The sequence below is a fragment of the Aureobasidium namibiae genome, assembly GCF_000721765.1.
Source record: "Aureobasidium namibiae CBS 147.97 unplaced genomic scaffold scaffold_1, whole genome shotgun sequence".
Classification (NCBI taxonomy): domain Eukaryota; kingdom Fungi; phylum Ascomycota; class Dothideomycetes; order Dothideales; family Saccotheciaceae; genus Aureobasidium; species Aureobasidium namibiae.
Window position 1 is genome coordinate 1,370,354 of NW_013581208.1, and position 22,601 is coordinate 1,392,954.

Here is a 22,601-nt window from a genome sequence, read left to right on the forward strand (position 1 = left end):
TCTCTCTCGCTCTATCACCTTTCTACTCTCGTTCTCATAGAAAGATATTCTGCTGTTCGACAGCATGTTCACATCTCTATCCCTTCTTGCTGCGTTGGGCTCTCTCAGCCATGCTGCTGCTCTGCCTACCATCCCACAACTCGAGGTTCGCGCGTCAGCACCGAGTTTCAATGCCAGTCTAGGCAATGTTACCATCTTCGCCACTGGTATGTCCATGGTTCTCCATGATAGTATTATCGATCATAACATTTCACAGGTGGTACTATTGCTGGCTCCGCTGGTTCGGGAGTCCAAACAACCGGCTACACTGCCGGAGCTGTTGCCATCCAAACTCTGATCGATGCTGTGCCTGAGTTGGTCAACGTCTCAAATATCAACGGCGTACAAGTCAGCAATGTCGACTCTGGCAATATCAACGCCACTATCCTTTTGGAACTCAACCGCCAAATCACAGCCGAACTCTCCAAGAACACCTCGACCGGTGCTCTAGTGACTCATGGTACCGATACCCTTGAGGAGACTGCCTTCTTCTTGGACCTCACTGTTGAATCTAAGAAGCCCGTCGTGGTCGTCGGTGCTATGCGTCCTTCCACCGTCCTCTCTGCCGATGGTCCTCTCAACCTGTACCAGGCTGTTACACTGGCCGTCACCCCCGAAGCCGAGGGTCGCGGTACCATGGTGACACTTAACGATCGTATCGACAGCGCCTTCTACGTGGTCAAGAACAACGCAAACTCATTGGAGACATTCAAGGCAATGGAACAAGGCCACCTCGGATTCTTCCTGAACTCGGTTCCTCAGTTCTACTACTCTGCTGCAACACCCCCTGGCAAACCCTTCTTCGACCTTGCACCCTTGAACCTCACATCTCTGCCTCACGTCGATATCCTCTACGGCCACCAAGACAGCAACCCAGAACTCATCCGTGCTTCCGTCGATTCAGGTGCCGAAGCCATCGTGTTCGCTGGCACCGGTGCCGGCGGCTGGACCACAGCAGGCAGGAAGGTTGCTCAAGCCGTCTACAACGAGACTGGCATTCCTATGGTCTTCTCTACCAGAACCATGAACGGCTTCGTCTCTCCCGAAGACGATGAGTGGTCCATCGCTAGCGGTGACCTCGACCCTCAGAAGGCTAGAATCTTGCTGCAGTGCGCTCTTGCTGTTGGCTACAACACAACCCAGATTGCCGACATCTTTGATGCACTCCAGGTGTCATAGAATCTGCTGGAGATACTCGTTTGCGGTAACTTATGGGCTCTTGTTTGATGCTGGGAGAGCGCTCCACTCGCTATAAAAATGTACATTTGACTGTGGAGATAAAAAAAAAAGAAAAAGCCGATAGGAAAAGGCTTTTGCTACAATCTCGCCTTTTGAGATGGATATGTTTTGTATAGACAACATGAATTCATGACGCATTTTATTCACGAAAACAACAATGTCCACTTGAATATGCTTTCGACTTGCTCCGTGTCATGTATGGACTGACATCTCGGTGTTCCTCTTCAATCACTCTATGGAAGCGTGGTATCACGGAGACAGAACAACATTCGACTTTTGCACACATGCAAGGCAGTATTGCTTTTTACTTGAGCATGCATTGGAGTGGAAAATAGAGACTAGGTTTGAGAAGGAGCGTCCATCATATTCGTGCCTGTCCCTTTGGAGATATTACCTTCTTTCCGAGAAAAAGTGTTGGACAGCAAGCACTACACATCTGCGATAATCGCTTCTCAGTCAATAAACACTATCAGGAGCAGGTGAGACCCAAAGATCGATTCTTGGAAACGAGTGGCTGGTTTTATGATGCTACTGATAGATGATGAAAAGACTATCCCATGACTCCATACCCACACTAGAAGGAGTGTTGACAAGAACACATCAGTGTCCCCTTCGATGCCCATGTCGCGTAACTTGGTGGAAAAGACAGTGGATATACCGTCCTCCTCGAATCCTTGTCCCCTACTTCAATGGATTGTTTCCATTGTTGAGAGAAGTACAGTTGGCAGCAGTAGACACAGTAGCGCAATCGATATTGGCGCAAGCATCCTCCTTTGCAGGAGTGAAATTGACCTCGTTGGAAATACCATTGTCAGTAGCAGAGTCCAGCCAGATGATATTCGCATCAGGTAAAACATTGCAGCACCTGAAGGTATTGATGTCATTGATAGCATGAGTGATCACATCGCTATCACTGGGCATCATGATGATAGACCTCAGATTCTGAAGCACGTGCGTGTCGAACACAGTCATCAGGTCCATGACTGCGCAGTTAAAGGCATCGGTGCCTCCGCCGACGAAGTCGCTGTTGCTAATCAAGGTCTTGAGTTGACAAGGCTCGTCTTGGGCGAAGAGGAGGGTTTGCATGGTGGCGTTTTGAATTTCCATGCCGTGGGCAAGTGCACTGGCGTTGTTGAGGAAGGCGTTGACAGTATTGACGTCGATGTTCCACTGGTCGATGGCTGCTTTGGCATCGGCTTGGGAGGGGTTGTTGGTCACGGAGTCGACCATGCATACGTCGGCGGCCTGGCGGCGGTATTTGGTGGTAGATCTTGCTGCGGCGGTGCTGATGACGGCAGCGAGGGCCAGGATCTTGGTTGCAGTGGAGAAGTGCATTTTCGTTCTTATTTCCTTCGAGTGTCTAATTCCAACTTGTGATGGTATAGAAGATGAAGCTGGTGGCTTGAGATGCGTTGGGTTTGAGGCTGAGAGTTGATGCTTTCGAAAGAGCGCTGCCATTACTTCGGTATATATACTGGGATCTGCTAAGTCTTGACCCTACTACTGAGCATTGCTCTCGAGTAAAGACGGAATGTCGTCGCAATCGTATTGCGTGTTGCTTGTCGCAGTTGGTTCTACCAACAAGGGAGTACATCATCGACCGTCGATGTTTGGCCGTAGTGTCAAGATATTCGTGGCCTGGTCAGGCATTACTTTGCTACCAGGAACAACAGTCGACATTCAAGTCCGTCGTGAGCGGGTTTCGAAGACGTTGGAGTATGGTGGTGTGCTGATTCTGTTGGATGTCGACGGATATGGTGCAACGTGATACTCAGTGTCGAATGTCGGATCTGACATTCTTACAGCCAAAAATAGTGTGCGGGCTGGAGTTTTATCCCTGCGTACGCTTCAGCCTTCGCGATGACCTTCGAGTTTTGGATTACTGTTAGTATACAAAGACCCATCGAACGGGATGGCTGGACGGAAGCGGATGACGAGGTAGGTCCACGAACTCGCAAGTCGCACTGTCGGTACTAATCTCTTCGTTGGGCCAAGCCCATCGTCTCGAGCCTTTGATGGTCTATACCTAGTTGGTCTCCTAAGGATTGCGATGCGTTCAAGAAATTGTGAACGATTGATGATCGCAAAATAGAGTCCTCTTGGTTACTGTGCGTCCTAACCATCTGCTACCGAGACCGTGATGTTGTCGTTGCTGGGACTGATATCTCGCATTGGAATCAATGAGAATGACAAAAGGTAAGCTTCGAGACAGCTGAGAACAAATTCACGGATGCCGTCGTGTTGGTCGGCCCTACCTACCTTGTCATGTCTTCAAGCAGCCACGACAGCTTCGCACATGCGAAAACAGCTGTTGACATCGAGTTGCCTTCGAGGTTTGCATAGTGATGCTGACTCGTCAAAGGCTTGCATAATTATGCCCGTGCACTGATGTGCGTTCACAAAACCACGACGACGATTGAAAATCACAAAAGACCAAAGGATGGCCAAAGATGTGGTAAGAAGTTCTTGAATTTTTCTGTCTCTCTCTTTTGTAAAAGTCATAAAGCATCTCAAAATCGTGTCTTAAAGAATCCGGCATGAAACCGTGAAAAAAAAAGCCCCAATACAAAACAATGTTCCAAGATTGCGCGGCCTGCATGCAGGCACTTTCGAGGGGGCACAACTGGTTGAAAGAAAGGAAGAAAAAATGCCGCTGTCTTCGAGACAGGAGAATTGGAAAAGAATGGTTGGTTGAATGAGTGACAGGAAGTGAATGGTTGTTGTTGGTGACTGTGCTCCAAGAGTCGTGAGATCTTCAAGATTTCGGTCGACTAGGCATGGCTTAGACGGCGGCAACACGAGCGCCAGTGCCGTAGGCGATGTTGGTGACATTTTGGGTTGTCAGAGGAGTGTTGATGCCGAGGATGCTGTTTCCGCATGAAGGCTGGTTGCTGACGCTCAAGTCCAGGGTGCACTGCTCGTCGACACCAATGGTGCAGACGGGGTTGAGAATGTTCCAGAGACCGTAGTTCTTGGCGACCCAGCTGTTGGGCTCGCTGATGCAGGAAGCGATGAAGTTCATGCTGTTGGCAGCGGAGAATGCAAGCTTGCCGTCAGAGTCGTGGAGAAGGTGCGAGCATTCGTCCATGTCGACGCTCTCGTACTCCATGTCGACACCGCCGCCCATGGTAGGATCAACTGTGGCGTTCTTGCCGGTGACAAGAGTGTTCCATGCATCGTAGCTCATGTCGTAGGCACCTCCAGACTGGTCGACGCGGAGAAGGTGGAGAGAACGGCCTTGGTGGCTGACCTTGACACACATGTTGTCACAGCCAACGCTCATAGGCCAGTAGGCAACTCTGTTGGTATTGATCTTGCATCCGAGAACGCCAACGCTGGAGGAGAACTCAACGTGAGGAGTGGCAGAGATAGTGCCTCTCTTCTGGAGGACCTTCTCAGTGGGCAGAGCAGCTGCAGTGGCAGCGAGAACGCTCAGAATGGTGGAGACAGAGAACTGCATGTTGTCTGATGCTTTTCTTCGTGGTGAAAGATATAGACAAAGGGAGTGAAATGCCGAGATCAACTGGCTAAACGAGTATACAAGGGTGCTGAGGTGATGGTATAGAAACCGTAAGGAGTGTCTGCCGATTCCACAGGAACCTGGCGTAAAGAGAGTGATTGAGAGAGAGAGAGGAAAGTAAAGACTGATGGATGACAGGAAAGAGCACAATTGGGAGAGAGACCTTCAACATTATATACATGCGCGCGTATAATGGACGTGCTGCACACGCTGGAATCTCTTGCCCAAAGTTTTTCATGGCTTCGCTCTCTCGTCGAATCGGCGTACGAGCCCACCATCCACGACGTGTCAACGACGGGGCGAGTAGCGACGAATGAGAACGGCCAAAAGTGCAAAAAGAAGAAGATTTACCTTCTGGCAGCTGCAGCCGCCGTGCGTTGTGGACTCTGCGGTTGACTTGGACTTCTCTCGGCGGCAATCCCGTGTGTTGGTTGATTGTGGGTCACGGCCCGTCCGGTGCGCAGGGGTGGACCATGCTGGGTTGATGTTCGGATGTGGAGACACGGTTAGAAAGTTGGTCAAAGACATGCGGTTAAGGGCCACCGAGAGCCTGAAGAACGCAAAAAAGGTTGGAGCCACGATGCGCCTATCCCAGGCACCTGTCTCTAGAATCAGGTACCCGTGTGTTTCGACCTGGCTAGAAGGGTTGTTGTGCGTTTGGCTTTGCTTTGCCTCATGCAAGCGCCAGGAACAGGCGCGCGAAAGGAAACGCCGTCGCCATGAGCTCGGTGAGCCAATCATCGGATGTGAGGTCGTCATTCTTTCTTCGGTGCGCAGTTGGACCGGGTGTCCCACTGTGGACTTGGCCATGGTCCGAACCATTGCCATCGATGAGTAACCCTGGAAGAATGTGAAAGCGGAGTAAGTAGTCGGTCCCTCTCTCAGGAACCGTGCAAAGGAGACCCACTGTCGATGCGTGTGCACAAGTCTCGGCATCACCTCAACACCGCGACAAAGCACCTCCATTCATGGTTCGGACATACAGAAGACGGCGGGGAGGTGGCTGGGAAAATACACCTCGTCCTACTGTCCTTGCTGCATGCGAATCTGGTCATGCGCCTGTCTTGTGAGGGAGCCTTGTGTCGTCATGATCGTGACTGGGGCTTTCGAGTTTGAACACGAGCAAGGACTTGTTCTCCACCAAACACCGACCACCGAGATGGTGCCCAATAGATTTTGACAGTAGATCTCTCACGAGAGGACAGTAACCGTCTCATCTTGACGAACAAGTTTATCTACTGGAGTACTCTACCCCTTAAAGTGACTTCTATACAAATCTGCGCAATGCGATACGTCTCTTGTAACTCCTGCTGTTGTGCCGTGCAGCCAGTGACTTCCACCGAGCAAGTCACGTCCCTTGTCCTCGCATCGGTTGTTGAATTCCGATCCACGATCAGCGAGATCGACAAAAGTCTTGACTCGTTTTCCCACTCTGCACCACATGGCGTTTGGGATGGTGATGGCGCAAGCACATAACCGTAACTTGCTCCCTGCTGGAGGAGCCGACATGGCGGCGCTAACCAAATACTGAGAACTCCAGCCATCATCGACTTCATGTTGTGTCCTCAACCATACTCGAGTACTCGACGACGAGTAATGCTAATTCTTCGTTTGGTGCAAGTTCTCTGCAGTTACGTCGTGTCAGGGAGGACTATAGTTGTTTATCGACTGTACCGGTGGAGCCAGAGCAAAGAGACACGTCACATTTGAGAAAGGAAGGCACGAAGACGAGTGGAGAGGAAATGCTTTCTTTTCTTGATATCCGGAACCACCAATTCCTGGACATCGTAAGGACTTTACATATGCAACCAACAATGCAACCTCGCAACATACAGAGTATCCAATCCAATCTCCTAGCACGGTATCTTGCCTCGTTAAAAACCCACTAGCGAAAGCAATGCCCAGTGGGAAAAGAGATACAAGAAAATCACATGCTCACAAAGTCCTCCGTACAATTGTCGTCCTCGAGCTAGTGCACCTCTTAAAGTAACAATTCTAACACTTCTCCTGTACATCTTCTTCTTCCGTCATGCTTGGTTCCGAGTCCTCAGATTCTTCGCCAGAGAAGTCAACATTGTCATCGAAAACCATGTCGGGCTCGCAAAGAGGAGTCTGGTAAACGTCGGGCCAACGCTCATCAAACTCCTGGATACGTTGACGATAAAAGTGTCTTGTTGATTCAGGCAACTTCATCTCCCTCCAAAGATGTTCAATATCGATGTTATCCTCCCAGGTGGTGATTGGGTGTTGTGTGTTGTTGTCGGCATATTTCTGGGCAAGAGCGACGAGGGCTGTACAGTGACGAGCCCAATGAAGAACGTCGTCGCCATTTAGAGTCCCCTGGTGTTGACGGAACTCTACAGTTGCTGCCGGTTGGTTGTTGGTGATGTCTCGTGCGCTGTATGAGAAGTTGACAATGTGACCTTTGTCTCCCATCAACTTGACGAAAGCTCTGAATGGATCGTCGGCGGAGTCAACATCATCAAAGATAGCCTTACGGATATCTGAGAGAGGTTGATAATTCCATACTGCTTCGACAGATCCTTCGGTGATGTTTCCGGCTTCGTCGCAAAGATATGCATGTTGAGGTTCTGGTGATGGGCACTCGGTGGCGAACTCCAGACGGTTTGACTTTGTCTCGAAATTGTTACCGCGTCGTGAAGGGTAAAACCAGCGAGCAAATTCATGCTCGTAGATCAATACCAGATACGCGAGGTGTTGGAGGGCTTTGATGTTGAAGGGCGAGCCGTCTTGTTTGCCGACATGAATATGCATAGCACATTCATCATCGATGTGATAGTCGAGACCGTCGCTGCGAAGAGCTGCAGAAATCTTTTGCACCTCGTCACAAGCCTCTTCAGGTGATGTGTGGGGCGCTGTGACAATTTCTGTACCGACAAAGTCGGTGGTATCTGCTTCGGAAGGTGTGCAGAGGCCAGTGGCAATCTTGGCAGTTTTGGTGAGGCCGTTCAGACTTTCGTCGTGAGTGAGATTGAGACGTGCTGATGAGAAGTCTGATTGCTTCCCTTTTCCTTGGTAGATGCTAGTTGTTTGGTAGCCAGGGATGGTTTGGAGTCGCTTCTGCATGATTTTAAGGGCCTCCGTAGAGTAGCCGCGGTATTCACACTCTTCTCCAGTGGTTTTGTTGACCAGAGTTGTTCTCTGAGGACGAGGTTGGCTGTCGCGAAAAGCGAAGTTGAGATAGCTGTTTTGCAGGTACTGTGGTCCGACATGGATGAGTCTGACTTGACCTGGGTCTGTGACGACCTGGATGTTTTTGCTGATGGAGTCGCTCGAAAGCTCTTCCTGTATTTGGCTCTTGGTGAGACGGAGCTTCAGCTCGTACTCGAGACCAAAGGTGATGATGTTATGAGAAGCCATGTTGAAGTGTGGCGAAATGTAGTAAGAGAATCAAGATTCTGGTACAGTAGACTGGTGTTCTTGAGTCGATAAGCTGAAAGGCGGTATGATAACGACACTTCTGCTGGAACTACAAGAGACAAAAGAGAGAAGATAGAGTCCGGGAAACACAGGGGCTTTATACCTGAGATTATGGCTTAGCAAAACGTATGCATCTTCTGCTCCCCGAGCCTGGGTATTGTTTCAAGAATTGCGAAAGATAGAGTTCATTCTTTTACGGGAGGGACCAGGCACAAGAGCAAGATTGCGTGCGTAGAACGTGGGACGCACGTGGTAATTATCCGGTGATCAGGTCAACGTACATACTCGCAGAATCTACGATGAGAGAGGGTGCGCTGGCAGTATAACCACAGAGCATGTTGGGACCCAGCTTCTGTCACGTAGTGTGGTGTGGTGCGTGTGCTTTTTCCGAGCGTGTAGTAGAAGCTCGATGTACCAGAAGCTTCATCATGCGAAACAAATTCCGTCCACGTAGGAAAGAGAGAGCGAGTAAAGTGGCCATTTGAAGGCAGCAGCCTGGATAGTAAGTTCTTTTGAGAGAGGTTACCGGATCATTCGTTGTTTCCTGATTCCGTTGCAGCGCCCGAGATCTTGTCGGATACTGTATCATATAACCCAGTCGCCCAGTCTTTGGCGCCATCGAGTTTTCCCATGACCCAATCCCACCATAAGTTCGTGTCTTTGCCATTGTTGTCTTCGTCTTCCTGGCTCACGTCATCATGAATGACTGGTCGGGTAGGGACAGGCGCGTCTGTGGCAATAATCATTGGTCGTGAAACTTGCGTCAGTAATGAGGTTGTTTCCACAACTTCGGTCGAGGTCCCATTCGACGCTGTGGTTTGTGCGATCGAAGTCGGCTGATCGCTACTTTCACTGGAGGGAGGGTCTTCTGGCATATCTTCTGGCATATCACTAGGCGGCATAAAATCGTGCAATCCGATAGGCTTGAGTGGTAGACGCAGAGTTCCGTTGTTCGGCTTGGGCACAACTCCTACCGAATCACATACAAGGTTGTAGACCTCGATGTTTTGGAAGACGTCCACTTTGCTGCCCGGGGTATGAGGGAAGGCGGGGCCCCTGGCCACGAAGATTGCACGCATCAGTGGATGTTCATGGTCGTATCCATGTACGCCTCGAGGATGATAGACTTGGCCACTTTTCTTCGCCTCTTCGACATTGAACTCTTCTTTGACCACGATGGCCCATCCAGTCCAAGGTATCACCCAAAGAGGCGCGATACGGTCGTTCTGTGAAAAGTGGTAACGCTCAGGCATGTCGCGATCTCTCAGATAAACATCGAAACCGCTCATACTTGCCGCTTCTTGCTTAAGCTTATTGTAGAGAGGCTCGATATCTGACTCATCTTTTGGACGAAGACCGTATAGCGGCCATCCGTCGGTACGTTCTATAACAGACATGTCGATGATGTCGTCGAGCTGAACTAAACGAGAAGTCGATGTCGTAGCCATACCGTGGTCAGAAACTATGACAATGTTGACAATGTCTGTCAGATTTCGCTGCTCTAATCCCGAGAAAAGCTGACCCAACATGGTATCGACACTAGAGATAGTGGATCTAATCTCAGTACTGTTGGGACCATAGAGATGACCATCGCGATCGACGTCCGGCACGTAGGCGGCGATCAATTGCGGTCTTGGGGCATCAGAGCTTGCGCCTTTGTCAAACGGACCGGGAAGGTCAAGAAGACCGAGTATGCGATCGACCTTGTTGGCAAGTAGCTCATGGCCTTTGTATTTGTCGACAAAGGTAGGCTCGATGCCAATGTGAGCTTCGGATCCAGGCCACATGTGGATTGCGGCGCGAACGTCTTGCTCTTCGGCAGTGACCCAGATGGGCTCTCCATTCCACCACTTGGGCTGCATGCTTCTGGCAGGATCGGTGTAGAAGAAGTCTTCTTTCAACTCAGGGTCCCAGAAGCTATTACCGACGACACCGTGGGCTTCAGGATATAAGCCGGTGACAAGGGTGAAGTGGTTAGGGAAGGTAACGGAGGGGAAACTCGGCGACATGTATTCTGGTGAAACGCCAGTTTGAACAAATGCACTCAAAGAAGGTGTAATGTTACGGTGGAGGAAGTCGGCGCGGAAACCGTCAAGCGAGATAAGGATGGTTGTTGGTGCAAATATTGAGCTGCCATTGGTGAGAGTATCCGATTGAGGGCGGACCTCGGATTTGTGGGTGCGAGATGCCTTGTAAGCACCTAGTAAAAGGCCAACAAAGGCGATGACGATGACAATGTGGATAGCTGTGAGCTTCCAGAGCCGTGAGCTACGACCCTGGACAGGCTGTGGTAACTCTTTCAACCGCAGCCTGTCGATGTCTGATGAAGCAGCCGAGTCCGAGCTATCCTTGTGGCCCTCTTCCATGTCGTACATGAGTTCACTCTCCTCCTCTTCCTTGGGATGTTTCTTCCCCTTGCGCTGGGCCTCACGCTGGTATCTTCTGCGCTCTCTCTTGGTGAGCTTCACGCCGCTCGATGGACCATCCTTACGTGCAAACAGACCCTGGAGTCTTCTGTCTTTTTCTTTATTTGTCAAAAGTTCCTCTGCCTCTTCCTCTGTTTCTAGGATCTTTCTGTCCAGCTGTCTGATGTCGGTCGATGTACGTGTTTCGCGCATCAGGTCTTCGTTGTCTGAATCGCTTGCCGAATCGTCACTGACATCGGCCGGAGGTGGGCGGTGGAAACCGACTCTGCCATGATTGGACATGGTCGTGGTAGGGGGCACTGAAGTTGAGTCGTAGGGGCTACTGTCGCTCCGAGGCGTGTTGCTGCACTCATGGAATAGTCATGGGCGCCGATGCACTATCGAGGCTGCCTGACAAACAATTGACGATGGCGTCAAAGAGAAGCGGTAACGAGTGTCGTCAATGACGACCTGGATGGAATGTGTTGAGTCGCTTTCTCAAAGTCGCAAAGCCAAGACAGTTCAGGGTGCTCAGCCAGACAAAGTATTGAATTGTTTTACTACCATGCATTTTTAGTGTCTGTCCGAGATATCACCAGAAACAAGACTGCCAGGATGTGAGTCTATAGAAGACTGTATGCTTCATGCGTACCGAAATGTTGGTTGCCTCTTAGATGATCTTGATCGATTCTTTAGATGTGGTACCATGATGGCTCGCGGCTGTCGCTTCTCCGCTCCCCGAGCAGCCAGGTCCCTTTCGATTTCACCTCTTCTGCTCCTCTATCTTAACCTCTCCTGTGTATTGCTTCACTCCTGATTGCTAGCACCGCTCTGCATAAAATACTTGACCCGCGTGGAGGAATGACTGCTAAAGGATGGATGAGGTGATGGCACTCGAGTACCTGTTCGATGATGGTGAAGCGGGGCAGACAGGGTCCAGCCGAAATGGCATGACGCGACTGCCTTGATGCTTTCGACTTTCGTTGCTTGTGCTTGACGACTCTTCTGTGGCAGCAAGCATGTTTTCCTTCCGCTCCAACTTCTTCTCAAATCTCCTGTCTGGTGGCTATGCATCTGCTCTCAAACTCAACTTGCCGCCCGTCGAGTCCATCGACATTGAAGAAACTCCAGAGAAACGTGCCCGAACACTCAAGCACCTGATCAAGGCCAATCACATCAACCACTCCATCATCTACCACCACCTCGAATTCCACAACCATGCGCCCCACGTATAACTCTCCTTCCTGTCCATCTGCCATTCCAGACCATGCTGAGGCCATGTCTAGATTCTGGGTACCGCCTACTTCCTCGGTGCCAACGTCGACCAACTAATGGACATCTATGAGAAAGAGTCCAAGGACCTCGAGCCATGGGAAGACTCGCCCTCGGAAATATCAAGACATGACTGGCGCGACTATCTGGGAAGAAGAGAGTATGCAAGCTCCAACCACATCCAACACTATAGCAGCTGATGCGACACTGCAGGTACCAGCGTGCATGGATAGACTTTTTCGAAGACCAACTCGTCCAGTTCGGTTACGATTGGCGAGAGCTGCTTGACGACTTCTTGTACTCTGGCAAGCAACCGCTGATCAACAATTTGATTGCCGGCCGTAAGTTGCTGTGCCATTTGGATCAAGTGCTTCTCTGACCTGCTTGTAGTCGCACACCCTCTCATCCATCTCGGTTTCGCCCTCGAGCTCGCTTCTCCTACCGTCGCAATCGAGTCGCTAGCTCTAGTCGCCTCATTTTACAACCATCAGCATATCTATCTTGACGATCCCTCGTACACCAAACCATCGCCGTGGTCCTCGCAAGATCCATTCCAAGTTATCCAGAAGGTGCATCAAGATTCTCGTCTCGATTCCTTCTTCCAGAAGCCTGGAGAAGACAACTACGCTCCTCTGACAGAGGACAAGGAGAAGGAGGTCATCCTGCTGGAATACTGGAACAGCTGGACTGTTACGGATCCCAAGGCCCAGTTCGAGGCCGCCCAACGTGCCGCTGTTGCCTTGCTCGTCGGTTCACACGAAAGGAAACACAAGTTCGACTTCTTCCTCGTACACATCCTTACCAGCTCTCACGCCGTGCGCGTTGTTGCTCCCCTGATTCGTGCTACATACCACGTTCCTCTGCTCAGGCAATGGTGGCTGTTTTTGCTTAGTGCTTACATCGGTCAACTTCGTCCAGCTGTTGACAAGAGCAGAATCTCGAACGTTAATCTGGCAGGAAGAGACTGGAAGTGGGTAGCCGATCGAGCTGTGAACGGCAAGTGGGCTCAAGATGCTCACTTTGTCAAAGGTACGCAGCACAAAAGAAGATGCACCTCTTGTCTTGAGCTAACCATCTTTTCTAGCCTGTCGCTCGATGCAAGAAGCCGCCAAAACATGGGGAGATGAAGACGAGTATTTCCTCAAGGCTGCAGTCAAGCTGTCGGACGAGTTTGATGGGTGGGGTGGTTTCAGTGCATCGTCAGAGGACGAGGCAGAAGCTACTGCATCGAATATTGGCTTTGCTGCAAGGCATCATGGTTAAGTACACCACTTGTGCACCAGGATTATCACATGGCAGGCATATGATTGCAAGACGCTTCCAGAGAGAAAGTGATATCACCAACCATAGTGCATTTATGTAGTCCTGATATTGTGAGGCTAGAGATTATGATAGTTTGTACAAATCTAAGCTAGACTGGACAGCAGCCTGTCCTCGACGCCGTCAAGAATGCAGTGATGCTCGAGGACCTCGAGGTTCTCTGCCTCGTTCAGGAAGTCCTTGTCAGGATCCTGGCCACCCATGGGGTTGGCACCCATCTGAGCCTGGGCCATTTGCTGCGTGACCTGACTGGCGGCTGCGAATTTGTCAGTCATGTGGACATGCTAGACGAGAACAAAGGGACGCACCGTTGTTGCTACCAAGGATGAAGTTGTAGACGGGTTGCAGACCGAACAGAGTCAGGAAGTACCAAGACAAACTCGAAACCCATCGGACGTCGAGATCTCTGGTACCAACACCCGACTGCAGCATAGACTTGAACTGAGGGGTCAGAGGGAAAGGAAGCTTCATGATGACATAGCCCGAGAAGAAGGCGTTGATCCAGCCCATGATCAAACTCTGAGGCACCATCATGGCGACCTGGCCCTTCATCATGCCCATCATGCCTTCCATGGCGGCAGGGTCGGCCATGGGATTTCCCTTGGGCTGACCGCGCATCTCGGGCTCGGCGAGGAAGGAGCCGTCCTTGTAGGCTTGGACCATGTATGCCTTGCGGGCAGCGAACGAGGACGGGGAGAGCTGGTTGTAGTTGTTGCGGAGGTTGACGCCGCGCATGAGCGACCGCTGTTGGCGCACCAGATTGATGGCTTGCGGCTTGGGTGCGGATTGTAGGAGAGTGGAGAGGTAGTGTCGCAGGATGCCAGTAAGGACCTGGGTGGAGGTGTTAGCTGGGTGGTTGTGCAGGGTGGGAGAGGTGCAATCGACACTCACCATGACGACGGTGATGGGCAGCAGGATCCAGTAGAACAGAGCAGGATCCCTGTAGATGGTCTGCACGATGGGCTCGGCCATGACGGGCGACATGGTAGCGGAGGTGTGGTGTTGGTCTTGTCGAGTGCTTGGACGACGAGTCGCCGTCACTTGTTGAAGCGTGAGCGTCTCTCCACACGCGTTTGGAGCTCCGGCCACGCTTCATCTTCAACTCTGTCATCCACAAACAACTTTCCTGTTAAACAACACCACAATCATGGCAGACGAATCCAGAATATCGCCTTATAATGTTTCCGGTATCTCTCTATTTCCACCGACCAACTTGCCCAAAGCTGACCCTCTCCTCAGACTGCAAGAACACAACCGACGATGCTCTGCAAAACTACCTGAACGGCCTCAAGTTCCGCCAATCCCACTGGTACACCGACGTCAAGCTCGCTCTCGGATACACTGCCGTCATAATCGCTGCCATTACCTTTGCTCTCGACTACAAGTATGGCTTCGAAGCTACAAAACGATTCACCACCTTCGCCGTCGTCGCCTACTTTCTCCTGAACGGCGCCTTTACCTACTGGATCTGGCAGGTTGAAAAGGGCCTCGTATACGTCGGTGCTTGGAAGGGCCGCAAGGTGAGTCGCTGTCCCACTGCTCGATAGGTCAAGTTCCACCAGCTGACCATGTCACAACTCAGATCACAATCTCGACCCGCGCAGACAAGTTCGACCCCACCTACAAACTCAACGTCACATACCACCCATCCTCGCTCAACACCATCCCGCCCGTCGACAAGGAAATCTCCGCTCCCTTCATGCGATGGTTCACCGCCGATGGCTTCTTCGTCGCCGCCCCCTTCCAGCAATGGCTCGCTACAAACATCGACATGGTCGGTGATGCAGACCCCAAGAATGTCCTCGATGAAGCAGCTGGTCTTGTTTCTGCTCAGTCGGTCAAGCCTGAAGGTCTCAAGGATTTATTGAATGTTATCAAGACTGGTCCTCCGCCTGCTGCTCCTGCTGCTGCTGCTCCTAGGAAAAGGGGTTGAGTCTGACTGCGTGTCTTGGGATTCAGATATGCCAGGTAGCTAGCGTTTTACATTGCAAAAAGCACTTTTTTCTCTCTCGGATCTCTTCCCTGGTCGCTCCGTTTTGTTTCATGTTGCGCACGACTGGAGACAGCGCGATCCCGCGCATGTGGCTTTCTGGCACAAAACACCCCAGAACCATCACTGATACTCCGTAGACAGCGCAGTCATGGAAAAAGCATCAGCTCTATCCCTATGCTCTCTGCGATGAAACAGGCCCATCGACGCAAAGCATAGAGGGCTGCCCGGCTGATATATCAACACGTACACCCAATCACGATAACAAAGAGGTATTATGATGGGTGAGGTGGTTGGATGTGTGTAGTACATCGGTATATCAAAGGTAGCGAAGGAAAAGCAAGGATGTTGATCGACTTTTTCCATCACTTCTCGTGACCTCTGGAAGGTAGCTTGTACGAACCTTGAACCATCAAAAGATCACAGGAGTCACCAAAGAGAAGTCGGAGGATAGCGGGAGTTTCGTTGGCCTGATTGCCTTTACTAGGTACACGGTGCTCGGCGTTAACTGAAAACAAGTCGGATGCTACTACCACATTGGCGTAGATGCGCGTTCTCGATCGCAGCGTCTACGATCTTGATAGCAGGTATGACGGAGAGGATATACCGATCGTCGAGAAAGTACAGAGCAGTGGGTCACATTATGCGATATCATTCATGTTTTGGAAATACAAGGATCAACTCCCGTCGAAAGAAAGAATCCATACACCTCCCACACTCATCCCATCCCCATCACCAATTCTCCCCCGTCCCCAAAACCTCCTGCCCCCTCATGAAATCCCTACTCTGCTTCTCACCCATCCACTGGCTCTGCGTCCTCTCAATGCCCTCTTCGATCCCCCAGGCTCTTCCTCCTTCAACGTATAATGCTTCCCCATTCAATTGTTTGTCAACCATCACTCCGGCGATGATGCGAGCTACATCGATTGCTTTGTTGCGGGGCAGCCCTGCGTGCTTCCAGTCCTCGTCGATGCCGGTTACCATGCGGGTTTCGGTCATCCAGGGGCAGATTGCGTTTGTGCGGATTGAGTGGGGTGGTTTGATGAGGACTCTATTGTTTTGGTGGTGAGTATGAGGGAGAGAGGGAAGGAAGGGAAAGGAAAGGAAGGAAGAGGCCAAAAACATACTTTCGCAATGCCCGCATCAATCCGTAGACGCCGTGTTTACCCGCCGAATACACAGCAAGACCAGGAGCTTCGGTAAAGCCAGCTACAGAAGATACAAGCGTGAGTGATTTGTTCGCTGCTGCTGCTGCTGTTCCTCCTCCCTCTGCTGTTGTTGTGCCGTCTCCATTCTGACTCGGTAGTTGTCCTTGACGCAAATACACACTTGCAATGCGAGAAAACAGAATCGGTGCTCTGAGATTCACATCCAACGAGTCATCGATATCAGGTTCCTGTTTTGAAATCCCACCATCAGTGCATCTTCATCCCCTCATCTCCATCTTAAATCACCAACAAACGGCAAGGAGAAAACACCAAAAAAAAACAACTCACCTTCCTCACACTCTCCAGCGTCAACTTGTCATCGACAATGTTTTCCTCCCTGTTGATCCCCGCCACGGAAGCCGCATGATCGACTCTGCCGCAAGTCTTCAACGCCAGGTCAAAAAGCCCCAGGTTCGCAAGATGATCCTGGACGTTCGTATACAAGAATTTGACCTGTTGGCCTTCTGTTGACGATGCTTGTAGCTCTGCAGCCAAAGCATCTCCTTGGGCGATCAGGACGTCGCCGAAGAAGACGTGGCTGCCGGAGGAGTGCAGGAGGCGGACGAGTTCGGAGCCGATGCCTAGGGCTCCTCCTGTTTTGTAGAAGTTGTGATTAGTATGTGATAGAGGAGAAGTAGTAAGGGAAGAGTAAGGAGGTGGCAATTGGCATTGACATACCAGTTAATACAACAACCTTGCCCTGCAAGTGTTTCCCTATATCCGGTACTTCGAATCGTGACATGGTGGAGGCTTTCAATTGCACACAGAAAACACAAAAGCCGCAGTTCAAACGAAGACTTTTAATAAGAAGAACTCTTGAGTATGTAAGAGAAAGTCAAGAGAACAAACAGATAAACAATCGGAAAAAAGGGTTGATGTCCTCCAAAACATGTCACCGGCAATAGATGGAGAGACTCGACCCCACATCACCCCACATCAAAAGTGCACGAGGTGACGTTGGAAAATCCAAAGCCGAAGAAGGTGAGGAGCGGAACCGTTGCCCGTGATGACTGGACTTGCAGCCATTCTGTGCAAGTTTCAAGCAAAAGCAGACCATCACAAGCAAAACACAAGAGAACGATAAAAAGTCGTGATATTCGTATGGCAAATGGAAATATAACTCCCCCACCCGGTCCAATCTATATGGACGCTAAAGTCAATTCGCCTTGACCATACCCTCCCAATGCAAAAAAGCCCCTCTTCCTCAGGCTTCCTCGTGCTGTTGCACCCCTCTAATGCTCGCAGACTCCTCTAGGATCCTTTGATCTTGGGCAGCCTCGTCTTGAGCTTCTTCGTGATTGACAAATGCAAATGACAAGACGACAACAAAAGCGCCTAACCAGTAAATAGCAGGCGAGGTTTGGTTGTTGATGAGAAGCTGTCCGATCAGAGACAGCGGGATGGTGGTCGAGAGGCCTACTGTGACGACAATGGGCGAAGTGAGTAGCACAGCATAAGCCCATGCGATATCAGAGAGCAATGAGCTGAACGAATTGACCTGGATTTATGATTAGCATGAAAACTCTGTTATTGCGGCAGAGGAGAGTAAAAAACATACGAGAATAATCGTCGTAACTCTCGAAGTCGGGGGCAGCTCAAAGGGCTCGACACCAGTAAAGTGCAAGACCAAAAATCCAGGCCATAGGAGCAGGACGTTGAAGAGACCGACGAGGCCAAAGAAAACCGGCATGCTGATTCTGCGCTCGTCGCCTATGCGCTTCTTCATGAGCACGGCATAGACACCGTACAAGACAGCAGACAGCAAAGCCATTGCATCACCCAGAGCAACCTGACGTGCATCCTTGTGAGGAAACGAGCCGCGGCCATTGTCGTTGTTGCCAAAGAGGTCGACAGAAGAGATCAGAACTACACCAAGCAAAGAAGCCAGTACGCCAAAGAGTTTGCGCAGAGTAAAGATCTCGACATTGACAGCGCATCCCAGGAGTAGTGTAAAGATGCTGCTCGTCGAGGTAAGAATGGTGGACGATGCAACGGTGGTGTGCTCCAGACAAGCAGCGACGAAGTAATTGGCCATGAACCAGAGAATGCAAAACTCCAGACTCAGACGGGCGGTCTCGCCCAAAGACAAGGGGACTATAGCCTGAGCATCGTTGATAGGAATCAGCTTCTGTGAGGCAGAGTCGCTGGTGTGTTCTTGTGTGTATACATCTTCATCGTGGTCCTGGGGCACAGCAGCGTATCTCGGAGTCTTGAGGGAGCCGCTCAGGTACAGGCGTCGCACAACGATGGGTAAGAGCGGTATGATGAAGCAGGCGGTGTTAACGTAAGTGACAAGATAGGGCTTTGAGTAGGTGTTGTCGGCGAACAGTGTCTGCAAGTCTTGTTAGTTCTCGTTGCGACAAGCAAAACAAGGAATTGTGCGCATACGGAGGCCATAAAGTTGGAGGCGGTCCACAAGACGACGGTCGTGAACAGCAGTAGCAGACCAACGAGGCGCCGCCACTTCTCATGACCAGACCGTGTGTCGAGAGTCGTCATGTCCAGGTCTATGTCGCTGGTATCGTGCTGGGGGAGTCGCGACAGCAGCGGTCTTCGCGCATCATCGTCGTTGGTGACGACTTCAACGCGGCCTGTCATTGCCGAAGTCGCAGTCTTAAGTTGCGTGCGCTGCGTTGGCTGTAGAGGGCCACCATCCACCGTCTTGGGTGATATTAGGACTTGTGGTCAGGCGTAGAGCCATGTCACATCCAACAACCGAATACAAAGTGTCAATTATGTGTCACGCCCAGCGCACTTGCTTCCTTCCTTATCTGGTCCCGACACTGGCAATCCAATCTTCAACCTCAACGCCCGTGCTGTCTTTCTTGAATTACAACCCGACGCGCTAAACCTCCGGACCCACTTGATTCGTCTTTGTTCCTCTGCTCTTTGTACTCGACACTCTACACGCCTACACGAGTTACGAATCTTGGACCAAGCAAAATAATATTCAATGTGCTACTGCTCAGTAACCGGTGCTTCTCCCTTGTCAGGATATAAAACATCAAAACGCCTGCCCGAGAGAGTATCACTAAAATTCCTCCACAACGCCTGCGCAATGTTTCGTTAAATCTAGGCACAAAGGCTCTATTGCCCATATGCCGCAGAGTGCTGCTCAATCTCTCCCATAAACTACCTAAGCTCTCTCTATTCGGCCTAAAAGGATATCGTTGCCGAGGGAAAAGCTGTCAAAGAACATATGCCGTGTAAATCCAGTTTCGTAATCAAGAATGATGTGTTCGAGAGCGTGATGCTTCGCCTCGTGTTGTAGCTGCTCCTGCTGCCGCTGCCGTCGCTGATCCTTCGCCCTGCGAGTGTTGATGAGATCGCTGGTGTGAATGCGAGTGTGTGTGATGGTGGTGATGCCGGGAGTTTTCTCCTTCTTTGCCCTCTTCAGCTGCCACACACCAAAATCGATGACTGCCCCAAGCACCCTTTTGGCACTCTTTGCTGCAGTACTTGGTGCGTCGGCAACGTCTGCATTTAGCAAATTGCCGCGTGTACTCTTCCCACTTGCCACACTTCCAGTATGCACATTGGCGAATACCGCCACGGCTTTCGTCTTTGCGGCAGAGATTGCGCATAACCACTCCTGCCCAATATTGCATTGTTTCGCTCTGCTGTGCCGACGTTGGTAGCAGAGATTGCCGAGAGCTCGAGCAACGCACAGTAAACTTCTCGATCAGAGGGAAAATGTTGTAAGCGGGCTGTTCGACGAATTCGTTGTCCCATGCCTCTTCAAGCTCCTCTTGAGAAGGACCGGTGAAGGGGATTGATGGATCGTAGTCGGCGTCCAGCGTGCTTAATTCGGCATCAATATTGAGGCGGGGTACGAGGTGTGAGGCCTGGAAGTATGAACGGAGGTTGCAGTATTTTGAAACATACGCGAGCAGTTGAAGAGACATGATGACATCTTCATCACGAGGAAGGGCGGCGGCAAGGGGCGCGGGAGCCGAGACGAAGGGGACACCAGCACGCGGAGCCATGAGTGCTGGTGGGGTGGCGTTAACAATATCGACGGAAGGAAGTTGCTGGGGAGGTGCGAATCCGGGTTGAGCTTGTGTTGGGGTTTGGTTGTTGATGCTGCCATCCTGCACTGAGGCGTGACTGATGAAAGCGTCCGAATCTGATACATCAACAGTCGGCACACCCAGAGCCACAGGCGTTACGCTTCCTTCGAGCATGGTTTCATCGTTGACGATATCCTGCATGGAAATATCGGTTTGAATGTCGACCATTGGCTCAGGTGACGTCTCAGCTGTATCCGAAATGTCCTGAACAGCATCGTCACTTTGCTCATCTTCCCAGTTGCCAGAAATAGATAGCTGATGACGGATCGATGGTCTTCTACGTCCAAGGCTAGCAGCCGAGCGAGGACTAGTCGGAGCCGTCGCGCTCGGGGTGGTCGGTGACTGTGGTTGTGAGCTCAACTCTGCGTTCAAGTTGGGCAGCATCGATGGTAGGCGATCAGCATCCCGGACTGGACGCAACGTTTGGCGTGATGCCTGCTCGGAGCGGATCTGCGGCGACGACTGCGGACGGATGTCGTGCATCGGAGTGTGGCGACCAAAGTCGAGTCTGGTATTGCGTAGTGGCGGCTGCTGCGAGTCGACCATGGGCTGGTCGTCGGTAGCAGAAACGTCGATCGGCGGTGGTACTGATCTTCGAGGTGTGCGATCTGATCTAGACTGGTAAGGAGAGCGGCTTGAGCGGGAAGGGCTTTGAAGGTTGGGGAAAGGGTTGAAGTTGGCCGGAGTACGTCTTGCGTCCTCGTCGGCTCTCTTCTTCAACTTCTCCATGGCGCGAATGTAGTTGTCGAGCAGAGTGGCTACCACGGGTACCATATCGGCTTCGACAACGCGAGTTCGTACGGCTTCAGAGCCTCTGACACCGATGTTGAAAACACACTGGAAAGCCAGATTCCATTTCCAACTTTCCATAGCATCTTTGCTCCTGCCTTCTTTCAAGATGCAGACCAGGCGTTCAACGCCGCCGTCTACAGTGAGGATGTCGCGGATGCGTGCGGATGACGTAGTAAGGTAGGTGAGATTGTTGAGTGAGTTGATCAAAGGGAGGGTGGATGTGCAGTCGAGAGCGCGACGGTCATACAGGGCAGGCGTGATGCCGACCGAGGCTTTGTTCGCGCCCGGGATGCTGAAGTTGGCCTCGCGCATGATGAGGAAGTCGTAAAGGAGATGGCAACAACAAAGACTGTGACCGAGGCGTCAGCGGCTGATTATTGGCGGACCATGATGATGGCAAGACTCACCAGAGCTACACACAACACCGGCAATGCAACGAATCAATAAGACCAAACACCAGCCATGCAATTCCAGTCGGCTTCAGTTCGAGTCACAGGCGGCGTCGAAACCCAACGCCAAGAACAAGCCGCTCGTCTTCGAGGGACGCCTCAGGTATCCGCGGAGTGTTGATGAGACAGTATCGTATGGCGGATGACTGTACGGAGAGATGAGACGACGTGCAAGGGAGTTCGCGGTGATTAGCGGACTCGAAGGCGTGCAGCGGGGAATGGCCTCGGGCGAATTGAGTGTCGGGAGTCGAGTCGGCGTGGGCGGAGAGATGAAATGGGGCTAAGAACTGCAAGAGTATACAATGCAAGGCTAAAGTCGTGTCGTTCGTAACATGCGGCGATGGAGATGAGATTGTTGATGACGGATGATGGAGATGGGAGTGGAAGGGGAGGGAAAACTCGATAGGAGTCGAGAGCCGTACCCGTTGAAAGAGTGGCAGCCAGCAGCGAGCGACCAGCGAGAGCGAGACAGAGGTGACGCTCGGCAGCGGCCAGGGCCAAGCCGCGTCCTGCACCCATCTTAATTTGCGGACAAGGGAGTCTCGAGTCTCCCAATTTCGTCCCTTCTCCGCCTACAATCTCCCTGTTGCTGTGCTGCGCTACATGCCATCACCACCGGCTTTTCGTCATCTCTGCTTTCTTGTCGTCTCCGTTGCGTGTCAAAAGTGCCTTTTCCACGCACTTGCCATTGCAAAGCATGACCAGTGCGTGAGCTTATTTGCTGCCTTCCTTTGCCACATGCGGCGTCCGGCTAGGCAAGAACTCACGGAAATGCTGATCTCCTAATCCTGCCCTACTTGTCCGCGCCCAGCAGCCTGTCTGTCTGCTGTCTCAACCCAAGCCATCCTTATTAGAA

At 51.4% G+C, this 22,601-nt stretch overlaps 11 protein-coding genes across 11 annotated transcripts; 3 read left to right on the forward strand and 8 right to left on the reverse strand.

Annotated features, from left to right (window-relative positions):
* Positions 1 to 64: 64 nt before the first annotated feature.
* M436DRAFT_36761 (L-asparaginase) lies at positions 65 to 1,218 on the forward strand (the record flags this gene model as incomplete). Its single annotated transcript, XM_013576460.1, has 2 exons — positions 65 to 206; positions 257 to 1,218. The coding sequence occupies 2 exons, from the start codon at positions 65 to 67 to the stop codon at positions 1,216 to 1,218; spliced, it is 1,104 nt and encodes a 367-aa protein (XP_013431914.1).
* Positions 1,219 to 1,959: 741 nt separating this feature from the next.
* Positions 1,960 to 2,613, reverse strand: M436DRAFT_59797 (uncharacterized protein; the record flags this gene model as incomplete). Its single annotated transcript, XM_013576644.1, has 1 exon — positions 1,960 to 2,613. The coding sequence occupies one exon, from the start codon at positions 2,611 to 2,613 to the stop codon at positions 1,960 to 1,962; it is 654 nt and encodes a 217-aa protein (XP_013432098.1).
* A 1,447-nt stretch (positions 2,614 to 4,060) lies between these two features.
* On the reverse strand, positions 4,061 to 4,738 carry M436DRAFT_77710 (uncharacterized protein; the record flags this gene model as incomplete). Its single annotated transcript, XM_013576956.1, has 1 exon — positions 4,061 to 4,738. One exon carries the CDS (start codon positions 4,736 to 4,738, stop codon positions 4,061 to 4,063), a length of 678 nt encoding a protein of 225 aa, XP_013432410.1.
* A 2,055-nt stretch (positions 4,739 to 6,793) lies between these two features.
* On the reverse strand, positions 6,794 to 8,179 carry M436DRAFT_35746 (uncharacterized protein; the record flags this gene model as incomplete). Its single annotated transcript, XM_013576273.1, has 1 exon — positions 6,794 to 8,179. The coding sequence occupies one exon, from the start codon at positions 8,177 to 8,179 to the stop codon at positions 6,794 to 6,796; it is 1,386 nt and encodes a 461-aa protein (XP_013431727.1).
* A 590-nt stretch (positions 8,180 to 8,769) lies between these two features.
* Positions 8,770 to 10,605, reverse strand: M436DRAFT_36308 (Phosphodiest-domain-containing protein; the record flags this gene model as incomplete). The annotated part of the gene is made up of 2 exons (XM_013576367.1): positions 8,770 to 9,050; positions 9,093 to 10,605. The coding sequence occupies 2 exons, from the start codon at positions 10,603 to 10,605 to the stop codon at positions 8,770 to 8,772; spliced, it is 1,794 nt and encodes a 597-aa protein (XP_013431821.1).
* Positions 10,606 to 11,663: 1,058 nt separating this feature from the next.
* Positions 11,664 to 13,179, forward strand: M436DRAFT_35035 (uncharacterized protein; the record flags this gene model as incomplete). The annotated part of the gene is made up of 5 exons (XM_013576144.1): positions 11,664 to 11,873; positions 11,931 to 12,076; positions 12,130 to 12,257; positions 12,307 to 12,945; positions 13,001 to 13,179. 5 exons carry the CDS (start codon positions 11,664 to 11,666, stop codon positions 13,177 to 13,179), a joined length of 1,302 nt encoding a protein of 433 aa, XP_013431598.1.
* A 143-nt stretch (positions 13,180 to 13,322) lies between these two features.
* Positions 13,323 to 14,208, reverse strand: M436DRAFT_35226 (uncharacterized protein; the record flags this gene model as incomplete). The annotated part of the gene is made up of 3 exons (XM_013576178.1): positions 13,323 to 13,492; positions 13,545 to 14,067; positions 14,128 to 14,208. 3 exons carry the CDS (start codon positions 14,206 to 14,208, stop codon positions 13,323 to 13,325), a joined length of 774 nt encoding a protein of 257 aa, XP_013431632.1.
* On the forward strand, positions 14,207 to 15,169 carry M436DRAFT_69016 (uncharacterized protein; the record flags this gene model as incomplete). Its single annotated transcript, XM_013576793.1, has 4 exons — positions 14,207 to 14,213; positions 14,391 to 14,423; positions 14,476 to 14,756; positions 14,819 to 15,169. The coding sequence occupies 4 exons, from the start codon at positions 14,207 to 14,209 to the stop codon at positions 15,167 to 15,169; spliced, it is 672 nt and encodes a 223-aa protein (XP_013432247.1).
* Positions 15,170 to 15,958: 789 nt separating this feature from the next.
* On the reverse strand, positions 15,959 to 17,176 carry M436DRAFT_36114 (putative 3-hydroxyacyl-CoA dehydrogenase; the record flags this gene model as incomplete). Its single annotated transcript, XM_013576332.1, has 5 exons — positions 15,959 to 16,277; positions 16,354 to 16,489; positions 16,526 to 16,622; positions 16,723 to 17,027; positions 17,113 to 17,176. The coding sequence occupies 5 exons, from the start codon at positions 17,174 to 17,176 to the stop codon at positions 15,959 to 15,961; spliced, it is 921 nt and encodes a 306-aa protein (XP_013431786.1).
* A 462-nt stretch (positions 17,177 to 17,638) lies between these two features.
* On the reverse strand, positions 17,639 to 18,933 carry M436DRAFT_35616 (uncharacterized protein; the record flags this gene model as incomplete). The annotated part of the gene is made up of 3 exons (XM_013576246.1): positions 17,639 to 17,932; positions 17,993 to 18,766; positions 18,823 to 18,933. The coding sequence occupies 3 exons, from the start codon at positions 18,931 to 18,933 to the stop codon at positions 17,639 to 17,641; spliced, it is 1,179 nt and encodes a 392-aa protein (XP_013431700.1).
* Positions 18,934 to 19,658: 725 nt separating this feature from the next.
* On the reverse strand, positions 19,659 to 21,608 carry M436DRAFT_35568 (uncharacterized protein; the record flags this gene model as incomplete). The annotated part of the gene is made up of 1 exon (XM_013576239.1): positions 19,659 to 21,608. One exon carries the CDS (start codon positions 21,606 to 21,608, stop codon positions 19,659 to 19,661), a length of 1,950 nt encoding a protein of 649 aa, XP_013431693.1.
* Between the last annotated feature and the right edge of the window lie 993 nt (positions 21,609 to 22,601).